This window comes from Lipotes vexillifer, unplaced genomic scaffold (genome assembly GCF_000442215.2).
Source record: "Lipotes vexillifer unplaced genomic scaffold, Lipotes_vexillifer_v1.1 scaffold242, whole genome shotgun sequence".
Taxonomy (NCBI): Eukaryota; Metazoa; Chordata; class Mammalia; order Artiodactyla; family Lipotidae; genus Lipotes; species Lipotes vexillifer.
This window is the reverse complement of record NW_006771376.1, coordinates 1,860,216-1,871,728: the sequence shown is the minus strand read 5'-3', so window position 1 is coordinate 1,871,728 and position 11,513 is coordinate 1,860,216. Positions and strand designations below refer to the sequence as shown.

Here is an 11,513-nt window from a genome sequence, read left to right as displayed (position 1 = left end):
GGGAAAGAGGAGAGGTAGATCAGGTATGACCACTTCCTTCCTTCCTTCAGGTACCTTCTGTTCCTTGGACATCTGCCTGGCACAGCTGGAGGAGCTTGGCACCCTAAATGTGTTCCAGACGGTGTCCCGCATGAGGACCCAGAGGGCCTTCAGCATCCAGACCCCTGAGCAGTACTATTTCTGCTACAAGGCAATCCTGGAGTTTGCAGAGAGGGAGGGCATGGTGCCCTCCAGCCACAACCTCCTGGCCATGGAGGGTCAGTAACTGTCCCACGAGCCTCCTACCTGCTGCCCAGACTTCCTTAAACTACCCTGGACACCGCTGAGCCTATAGGTTGCCATCAGTTACACTGAAGCCATGGACCAACCTCTTTCTCGTGTCTCCCGGCGCACGCGTGCACGCAAGGCAGCCTTTCCCTTTGGCTAGATAGATGTGGTGAAATTGCCACTAGAAAGGGCCAGCAGCAATGTGTTCTTAATTCCTAGCACCTGCTATCGAACTGTGCCTTATTAAAACCAAATTGTGGCTATCGATTTTTTCCAGGGGCCCCGAGGTAAGTGGGGAAGGAACCTCCCTCCCCCCTTTCCCAATGCCATTCTCCTTCTCAAGGTCTCTTTCCATTCCTTCCCTTTGCTAGGATTTCATGGGGAGGTTTGGTGAGCATCCACCTCCTTTCCCAGAGAGCTTGACCAAGTTACATATTCTAGAGAACGTCCTGAGTGCCAAGCACGTTTATACCTAGGGCGTGTATTCCAGTCTTTTCTGTCATTCTCTGTGTGTGCGTGTGTGTATGTGCACTTATGTGTATGAGTCCATACGTACGTGTGTATATAATATATACTGTATGTGATAATATGGTCGTATTCTATAAATACATATACACAGAGATACTCCTTTGTAGAAGTTCCTGGGGCTTCTTGTTGCAGTTCAGGACTCCTCGCTTTTTGGATCCTACTGTTATCCTGGACGAGCTGGGGTTGGGGATCATGTTGCCTGTTGTCAGACCGCAGAGTGGTGGAAGAGGACACACACACATCCACTCTCCATGCTCCCGCCACAGGCCCTCATCCTTATATAATGACTTCTCTCTCTCCAGGATGCTGCCTGGTGGAGCCAAGAATACTGGTTTGTGGTGACACTGGTTTAATTCAGCATGGATTGCTCTTAACTAATGGTTTTTCCTCTGTTTACTTTGCCAATTTTGGGAATAGACCGCCACTGTGATTCCAGACCCTCTCTCCCCTCTCTCTATCCCTTGGGGATTGGGATCTGGGCAGAGATGAATTCACTGAGCAGCCAGAGCCAAAAGCAATCGGTACGAAGTCTTAGAAGGAGAGCGAGGGAGCCCACGTGTGAGAGAGAAGAAACTACATACTATGAGACTCCCTCCCTGAGAGAATGAGCTGGGGCCCCTTTTTCTTTTGCTAGAATGTTCTTTTTCTTATGCAGCTTGGCCCTGTCCACTCATATGCCCATCTCTTTCTTGCCTCTAGCCTGCCAGACCCTGGAGCTCAAGCTGGGTGGGTTCTGTGTCAATAAAAAGCTTAACCCCTGTCTGGGTGAAGCAGTCCCCTGCAATCACTGTTTTCCCCCTATTCATCCAACCTGTCCCTGTCTGCTCCCGCCCTACCTAGCCTGATATGCCAGGGATGGAATCAAGACTCCCAGCATTCCATATTCCCAAGAAAATCCCAGGAACCCCTAAAACTTCTTCCCCTATCACAGGTGAGGTTGGCAGCTGATCAGACCTCAATAATTTTATACTGTAATAAGCTTTTTGAATGTATATATTCTTATTTTTACAATCTTTTCATTTTGTATTTAACGTCAATGGACTGAGTCAGATTCAGAAAATAATTGTAATGTTCATATTCGATATCTTACAGCGATACAGTTTTGTATTTACATATAAATATACCGACATGATCAAATACTTTTAGCTTCATCAATTTAGTAGCAGTCTGGGGCTGGGAAGGTGAGGAGGGGCTCCAAGAGCTGGTCTGGGAGGGATGGGGAGGCAGGGAGGAACCCCAGGCCTCATAGCCTTTCAGTTTTGAGAGCTGCCCATCTTGCCCAAGGCCATGGCCCAGCTCTGGGCAGACAAAGGGAACCAGCACCAGTTGACTGCTTGCCAAGTACCAATCGCTGTGTTTGGTGCTTTCCCCCCCGATTACCTCATTTAAACCTCACAACAATCCAGTGAGATGTTACTCTCCCTTCCTTCTGTTTCTGTGTAGATGAGAAAGGTAAGGTACAGAGGGTTACAGTGAGGGTTACAGTGAAGGTAAGGTTTAGCAGGTCCAGCTCTAGAACTGGAGCTCAAGTTGGTCTGCTTCAAAGCTTTGGCCTCTTTACTGCGTTGCTATCTCAAAGATCGAGATAGTGTTTTGTCTTTGGAAATGCGTTTTTTTAATGTTCTATTCAAGGTATAGACGGTTCTTAAGTTCCAGGTAGTTGATCTTGACTAGATCTGTATGTAATAGACAAGAAGGGTTTCTGACAGAGTTGGTGACTGATTCTCCCAGATAGGACCTCCTGGTACAGGTCCTCAAGTCTGCAGGGTACCAGAGGGGTCATTCTCCTAGGGAAACCCCATACATTTGGTTACACTGGTACCTTTGTGGGAAGATCTTGAGTCATTTGCATCTCTCTCATAGAGTAGAACTAGAAGCTTTGTCCACGTAGGACCACTCCCCATGCTGTGTAGCTCCTCCCTGTTGGCCAGTGACACCTGTGCAGTTGGAGCAGTTCTGGCATGGGGTGTTCTTAATAAAAGTGACAGCAGCTGACATTTACTGGTTGCTTAACTCTATTCCAGGTACTGTTCAAAGTGCTTTCTCGGTATTGTCTCATTCACCCTCAAACCAAACTTTTGAGGTAGGTATTGACAGAAGAGAAAAACTGAGGCACGGGAAAATTAATTTGCCACAGCAAGAACTCGGACCATCTGACTCAGACCTCTAAGGATCCATCTCCTGATCTTCTAACAAAATATTCTTGAGTTTCTTACCTTAATCAAGAGCTGACGTATAGTGCAAAAATTAAGCCAGACCTTTCTTTGGATGTTCCCTTGGGGACAAGCAAGCATAATAGGTAAACAGAGATACATGAAATCTGGGAAATCAGAGAGGTTAGGGGTTTGGGGAAGTATGTAGGAAACAAGATTAATGATAAAAGATTTGGAGGAGGTGGCCTTGAACTGTCATTTATTTGAAGAGACTGTAGCCCAACTGCTGTTAAATTCAGAAGTTATGCATGAGTTCTTCATTGCACATCTAAGGATTGGTGAGGTTATCACTTGCGAGGGCTCCATAAAAATGCAGTTTCCTGGGTCCTGCCCAATAGGTGGTTGAGTGAGCGGCAGGATGAGCCAGGTTTTTGAACCGTTGTTTTAGTCCATGCCCCTTACTCTAAGGAAGGTTAGCAAATTGATGTCTCCTAAATCTGAGAGAAAGAGATTAATAGCTTCCCCCCCACTGCTGTAGTCTGCTTGTAGCCTTTACCCTTGGGAAGATAATTAATACTCAGTGTGAGCCTACCTGTGTTGGGTGTTAAAGGAGATAAAGGGGAAGAGAGAGAAGGAGCCCTGAATCTGTCCAGGAAGTCAAGGCTGTCACATAGGAGATTTGGTGAACAAAGCAAGAGAACCCACAATGAAATGCTGGATTGCACAGTTGAGAATGTAAGATGAAGAAAGTGTTCAGGGGAGAGAGAATATTGTGGGTAACTCAGGCTTCTCCTTCTGATTTGACTATTTTTTCACTTAATTTACTCCCTCTAGGCTTAGTCCCTTCATTCTGCCCATCCCTGTTAGCTAGGATGGGACTCCTGAGGTGAAGGGTACCCTAGCATCCTCAGCCTGGGAGGTTCACCATTGTCAATCTCGATGTCACAGTGTGCAGGTAAATGACAGAATGCGACTGGTTCTTGGGAGACTGGACTATTGAGCATCATATCTTGAGGAAGATGGGACTCCTGCCCTTATGGTCTTCCCATCTCTAGAGACAACCAGACACATATGGAAACTCTCATAAATCAGACACCTGCAGGTAGGTGGGTCAGGAGGTATGGCCAGGTAAAAAAGCCTTCTTAGAGTGACTGAGCTCTTTGGTAGTTTTGAGATCTCACCACTCAACTCAAGCCAGGTCCTAGCTTTTGTAAAAGAATGAGCTGTGTTAGATGATCCTACTGCAGGCCCTTCAACTCTGAGGGTCTAGTTCTTTGCTGGACGGTGCAGATGCCTATAGAGGAACCATCAGACCCTTCTCTGGTTGGGTCAGCTCCCACTTGAAATCCCCAGTTTTAGCTTGTTTTCAAAGTCTCCTCTTTCAAGGTGCAGCCACCTCCCTATTCCCTCAGTTCCCTTCCCACTTGGTCCCCAACTTGGTAAGCAGCAAGTCTCCCCTGTAATCCCCAGGCCATCCCATAGACCTTTAAGGTTTCTACGCTGTTACATGTGGGGCAGACAGAATGACTCAGAGCGGAGGAATGAACTAATCAAGCTACCACAGCTCCCAACCGAGGTCTTAGGTTTGTCCCCAGCCTGGGTTACTACCAAGATTACTACCCCCAGACCATCATTAGCTAACCAAGGACAGGAGCTAAGAGCTCCACCAGTTTGGGAACTATATTTCCTCTTGGGAGATATTCACCCTATAGTTAACCATCACACAAACAGTTGTGAATATCAAGTGTTTTGGACTGCACTGCTCTTAACTGACCACAGAGAAGACTGAGTCTTTTCCACAAATAGAAATCTAGCACTCTCAGAAACCTGTTGCAGTGTTTAGCCTTGCTTCACCCCTCACCATAGCTTTCACAAAATCCTTCTTTTTGTTTAAGCTAAATCTGGCGTTCTGCAGTCTTAAATGCTCTCATTTTTTTCTGGCTAAGGCCAACATGGACATAACTAAACCGGAAACCTAGAGTGTTGGATGGAGATGGGAAGCAGTGATCCCTTTTCAACAACTTAGGGTAATATGTTCCTGACATGGAAATATGTTCTTGATACAGTTTTTAGGACTAAGATGAAGGTGAAAGTAGGAAAGCAAGACAGTGAGTTGTGTAGAGAAGGTAGTCAAAAAAGGCACAGTGCCCTCTTCCCCACTCTAGGCTCACTTCTTTCTACCCCTCCCCCTGCATCAGCACCTGGTTACTTCTCTAATCTAATGTAGTTATCTTAGCCTCAAAACTGGCCAGATGCACAGCTGAGTCTAGGTCACGCACTTTATCTTGTGAAGTCTGTTTTACCTCCTTGACCTTTAATGAATACCTATTCTGTGGCCAGCAGCCAGTGGACGTATGGAGTATGATGTTCAGAGCAGATGCTAGGCTGGAGATATCAGTTGGGGACTTAGTTTAGATAGAACCTAGGAGCCTTGGAAGTGGGTGAGAACAAAGACGAATGAAGAGAGCAAGAAGAGAGGAGAGACCCTTGGGAGCCACCAATATTTAGGGGAGGATGGAGGAAGAAAAATCTGGGAAAGATTCTGATTAATAGGCAGAGGTGGGCTTCCCTGGTGGCGCAGTGGTTGAGAGTCCGCCTGCCGATGCAGGGGACACGGGTTCGTTCCTCAGTCCGGGAAGATCCCACATGCCGTGGAGCGGCTGGGCCCGTGAGCCATGGCCGCTGAGCCTGCGCGTCCGGAGCCTGTGCTCCGCGATGGGAGAGGCCACAACAGTGAGAGGCCCGCGTACAGCAAAAAAAAAAAAAAAATAGGCAGAGGTAAGCAAGGTCAAGACTAGGCTGTGTTCTCACAGACTGGTGAGAGGTGGGGAGTAGCTGGGATGAACGAACAGGATTAATAAATAGAGGTTCACTAGTGATCTTGGGGCAGGGGCTGACAAGGAGGAGGCATGAGTGGGAGGTGAAGGAATAGAGACTGCAGTGCTTGGGGTTCACTTCAACCAAAGCAAGGCCCATCTTTATCTCTTAACGTGTTAGAACTCTGAATGAGATTTCATTTGAACAAAGGAACTTGCTGCCTTAAAAAATCATCAAACAACTGATATGCAGAAGAAAACACTTTGAAAGCATAAAGCTGGGTAAACTGGGAACATATTGTTACATCTGTTTTCTAGATTTGGGCTGAAGTGACCTAGAGGGATAAATAATGCTAGGTGAGAGCAAAACATTTCAAGGCAGTGAATAGCAGTCTTAAAACCCAATAAAAAAATTCCAAGCCTCCACTCACCTAGAAATCAGAAATATGGCATGTGTAAAAAATATAAACCAGTTGGTTGCCAGAGAAATGCAGTTTCTGATTTACGCAGTGGAATGTTGGGGTTCTTTAAGCCTGTCCTGGTCTCTCAAACTGGAACACCAGGGACTTTGCATTTGAAAGACCAGGAGAAGAGGGAGTGTCGACAAGATAAAGGAAGAAAGGGTCCTACAACATTTGAGTGCTAGGCATACTTTATTTTTAATCTCACAACAACCCACTGCAGTAGGTATTCTTCTTAGTTTACAGATAAGGGAATTGAAAAGATAAATGACTTGCCAAAGACATCCAGCTAGGAAGTGGCTAAAGGGATTCTGACCAATAGCTTGAGCTTTTCCCCTTAAACGTATAGATGTCCCTCACCTGGATATTCCCAAACTGGCAATGGTCTTCTTTAGCTGGCAGAGTTTCTGTCATCAGGGCACTGGCACTGACATCTTTTTGGCAGAGCCACTGAAGTGCAGGCCCTAAATATCTCTCAATCACCACCTACCATAAGCACCCTAAAGAACTGTGAGGGTGTGTGTGTGTGTGATGCCTAGGAGGCAGGGTGTCAGAAGGTGTGATAGTTTTGAGTATATGTGGTTGTGAGTTGAGGATGCATGTATGTGACTGGGAGACAAATTGCTTCTTTGAGGATAATATTTTTGGAAAGGGCCAGAAATTTAAAACTATCTGGGGACAAACTGCTCTCGGAATCAGGGAGGGAAGGCATGTGGAGCAAGAGGGGAAGCTGTTTTTCTCCAGAAGTCCCAACTTGGATCACGGATCTTAATGTGTATAGAGACAGCATGTGGTGGGATGGGAAAAGCTCAGGCAGACTCGCCTTGGCAACTTGGCTTGGGCAAGTCACTCTACTACTCTGAGCCTCAGTTTGCTCAACTACAAATACGATAATCCCTAACCCACACAAAAGAGGACTCCTGGGAATCAGAACCTGGCTTCCCCATGTAACTTCTCCAAGGAAGGCCTTCACCCAGATCTATTCACTCTTGTCCTCACTGGTAGGGTAGGGGAGAGGTGGAGGGGATGCAACCTTCAGTGAAGCTGGAAGGCCAATGTCTCCAAATCAAATTCTTAATTTCCCAGAGTCTGGGAGTGGCTGTGCTACGCAGGCATCAATGTACTGAGTCAGAAACCATCACTGGACGCCTTCTGAGGGACTTTCTTGCCTGACCGCTGGGGGCACTGGGGGCTCTGAGGTGAATTAGTTGGAGTTGCTTCCCTCGAGGAGCTCAGTCTAGGGAGCATTCAAGAAGGGATTTCCATCAGCGTGGTGCACTTAGGAGGGCCAGAAGTGTCAGGGAAGTCTGGTTCTCTGAGGAGTAACTGTTCTGGTTGCAAATGCTCCATAAGTAACTTCCTTCAGCGTATACCCCCTACAGTCCAGGCTTACAGTCAGATGCTTGGGCCTTTGGCCTCCACAGAATTTCAGAGCCTTACTAGATGTATTAAATGCATTTTTATCATCACATGTGATTTTCATAACAGGGTAAGGACTGCCATGTTAACTTGTACAGGACAGGAGGCTGAACCACAGGTAATAAGAAGACTAAGTATAAACCATAGGACTCAACTTCCAGACTAATGTTCTTTCTGCTCTACCCACTCTGCCTCATCTTACATTCACACAGTATCTGTTAATGCCTTCATTTAGGGCAGAACCTCTTAGGAAATAGAGCACAAATCTGAGATAGGGCTCCAGACATCAGAAGGTGTCTGTTCTGATACAGAAAAACTTGGTCTTCCCTCTAGGGAGCCCCCAGTCTGAGAATGAACCTCAACTTCCATGGCCCTGCCAGGTGCTGGGCCTCCCACTGAACACACACTCTTTACCTCCTGGTCTTTCCCCCTTTACACCCTTCAGTGATTCCACCAACCAAGTTGCCACCCAAATTCTAGTCCCTACTTCACCTGAGATGACGTACTTCCCTTCCTAAATCAGTATTTCTTCCCACCTGCCCTCTCTCCTTAGTAGCAAGCTTCCCTCCCCATCAGAGTCCCCCCCACCCCTGTGGACTCTGAGGGAGGGAAGGGTCCTTAGAGCCTGTCTTTCTACCCCAGTTTTCACCCCTGTTTCACAGGAGGGAAACAGGCCCATAGGGAGGAAGGGACTTGCCTAAGGATATAGCACTAAGTCACTGGCCACACTAAATCTGGAAGCCAGCTTACCAAACCACTAGCCTCAAGGCTCTTCTACCTCTTCACACACCAGGCCACTGACTCCTCCTTCCCCTCCATTACCCACACTGAATCAGTCACCCAGTCCTCTGGAGTCTTTCTCAAACACATCTCTCTGTTTTTATTCTTGCTTATCCATTGCCACTGCCCTAGTCAGGTCTTCATTACATCTCACCTGAACTGTTAGGTCAGCCTAACTGGCAGCAGGCTCCCATTCTGCCCACAGGCCTTTAAGGCCCTTCACATTCTGCACACCCCACTTCATCCACACTAGCTTCCTTTACTGGATACCTCAATCAACAGGTCTTTCCCACTCACTCATCTTGTATTCTGGCCCCAGGCTCAGCTCTGTTGAGCACAGACATGTCGGGTAGCCTCACTCGCCCCTCCAAAACACTACAGATGATTCAGGGAAGCATCTGAGTCAGTTTTGACTTGAGGGCTGCTGAAGGTAGGGAAGGGTTTCTGGATTGGGGGGCTGGGAGAAAGAGAAGAAACCTCTTGGCTCCCTCCATCTACTCCTCCCACCAGAAGATGTACCTCTGTAGTCTCCAAACCCACTATTACAACAGCCTTTCTGCCTCACCTTGCTGCCTGTAGGCACCCCTCATTCAACCCACCCTCAGAATCCATCCAGCTGCTGGGATGTTGAGCATCTTAAACCATAGTTCTGGGCCTGTGGTCCTGTGAGTGGCCATGCTGCTTGCACATTCTGCTGTGCAAGTCTAAGAATGTTAACAAGGTAGTAGAGTCTTCTGCTCTTTGACTGCATCTTTCCAACCCTGAGTTTCATTACTACAGCCACACTTGAAATGGTTCATAATGTTTCTTTGCATTTACCTCTTTGTGTCCTTTGCTGAGAATAACTTGCCCCTCCATTTCTACCTGAGTGCCACCTTCTCCATGAAGACTTCACCCAGTTTTCCTCAGCTAGAAAGAATCTCCCTGCTCTGAGCTTCTGTGGATGTCTAATTACATATACATTTTCCACCTTGCCTTAGCTCTTTCTGTAGCATCTCCTCAGCTAGGTCTGATGCCCTTGGAGGGTACATAGTGAGCATCTCATTCAGTCTCTGTAATCGCACCCAAGCAGCAGGTGCCGTATGAATGTGTCTGCCTCACCCCAGAAGGTGCTTGGGCAAATGCCTGTTGCCCCAACACAGGACTTGCAGCTTATACCGCTCATTTTTAGGCAGGCACTTAACAGAATGGGCCAGACACAGGTTACACAGACAGGGGGGTCGGGACATTCCAGCCAGTCGGTAGGGTATCCTTACCCGCCTCTCTCTGCCCCGCTCCAAATGGGGTGTGTGTATGAAGGAAGTGGGGGCCAGGTAGTCCCGCTAGCTCCTCCTCCGGGTCCACCCAGCGGATCTTTGAGTCCCAGGAGGTCTCCTAGTCCAAGGGCCTCAAGAAACTCAAATCGGCGGTGCGGCAGAGATCTGCCAGAGATGCGCCTCCCACTCACGACTAGTTTAATTAATTTGTTTATATTTTTTGGAGGGAGGGGGCGTTCAATGAAGGGGAAGAGGTGGAGCGAGGGGAGGAGGCGGGCCCAGTATGACTGACGCGAGCACCGGGGAGCCAATGGCCCGTGGGGGGCGTTCCCCCCCATTCAGTACTCCTCGCCTGGCTCGGAAGGTATGTTAAACAGCTGCTTTTAATTTGGTCTCCCCAATCTCGAGGGTTTGGGGGGCTTGTTTGCCGGCCGGTCGCTTTGGCCAGTCCGCCATGGTGTAGGCGCCGCGGTTCCTGAGACGGAACTAGGGGAGGCTCGGAGTCCGGCGGCCCAGGGAGCTGAGCTAGGGGCAGGCCAGGAAGGAGAGCTCTTGGCGCCGCCCGCTCGCCAGTGTGCGTTTCCAAGCCGGGCCGGATCCGTGGGGAGGGGGTCGGCCCGGCCCGGGGTCGCCCGTGCGCTGACCGTGCTGCCTAGTTTATTTCACCGAGCGGTCGGTTTCGGTAGGTTTGGGCGACGGACTGGGTAAGGGGCCGGCAGGAGGAGATCCCCCTCGCTCCTGCAATGCCTTAAAAAATTATTGTAGAGAAGAAAACAGGGGAGATTCCATACACCAACTGGAACCGGGCCCGGGCTGCGGCGCGCGGGCTCGGCAGGGGGCGGCGGCCTGAGCCAAGCCGGCCGGGCTCACTGAGCCCGCGGAGCCGGGAGTTGGTCGAGAGCTGGAGTTAGCGAGCGAGACCGGGCCCGCGGCTTTCCCCGCTAACAACGCCGGGCGAGGGCGGCAGCCGCCCGAGGGTTTTGTTTCTGTCCACAAACTTGTCGGAGGGGGCGGTGGGCGCGCTCCGAAGAGGCGCGGGCGCCTAGGGCCCGCGGTTGTTATGGACTCTGGGGGCGGGGGCAACGCCGGACTTGCGGGAGGGGCGGCCGGGGGCGGGGGAGGCCACCGGAAAGAGCACCAGCGCCTCTGCACTAGACCCATGCGCCGGTCTAGGCTCTCCGAACTCCCGGGCCGTGGCAGTAGAGCCATCATTCGGCGCTGGAACCCGGCCTGGGGGTGTGGAAAACCTCCACGAACTCGGCGGCTGCGACCCGCGGCCCCAGCTGATCCCCTTGCAAACATGGAGCTGCCTCCCTCCCCGCCCACCCCAAGGCAGCGACGGTGGCTCCCGTCCCCTCCCCCGGCCGTGCTGTTTGCCCGCAGATGGGACGGGGGTGGGGGCACGGACGTGTAAGCGCTCCCACGAGGGGGTGGCCTGAAAGGGGCAGTGAAGGTCGGAAACTGGGAAAACAGTCTCCACGCTCGGAATCGGGAAAAGGAAATGCATCAGCCGGCGGGAGGGGCGCGGGGGGCGCGCCTGTCAGCCGGGATGGCGGCCGTGGGCTGGGAGGCGGGGCGCCGGCGCGAACCGCCGAGGTCGGGCGGGGCGACGCCGGGAGAAGAGGGCGCGGGGGGCGCGCCTGTCAGCCGGGATGGCGGCCGTGGGCTGGGAGGCGGGGCGCCGGCGCGAACCGCCGAGGTCGGGCGGGGCGACGCCGGGAGAAGAGGCGCAGGGGCCCGGGCTTATGGAGCGCCGGGCTGCCCCTGCCTCCACTCCTTGGCCTAGCCTGTTTACTATCTACTCCAGCGACGGCTTGTGCAACCGGCCCGGAG

At 50.5% G+C, this 11,513-nt stretch overlaps 1 protein-coding gene across 1 annotated transcript in view; it reads left to right on the top strand.

Moving 5' to 3' along the window:
* PTPN9 (protein tyrosine phosphatase non-receptor type 9) overlaps positions 1-885 on the top strand; it is an 80,528-nt gene extending 79,643 nt beyond the window's left edge. The window contains exon 13 of the mRNA XM_007446706.1: positions 51-885. Within this exon, the coding sequence (XP_007446768.1) occupies positions 51-265 (215 nt within the window). The 3' untranslated portion in view covers positions 266-885. The remainder of the gene's footprint in view (positions 1-50) is intronic.
* The last annotated feature ends 10,628 nt before the right edge of the window (positions 886-11,513 follow it).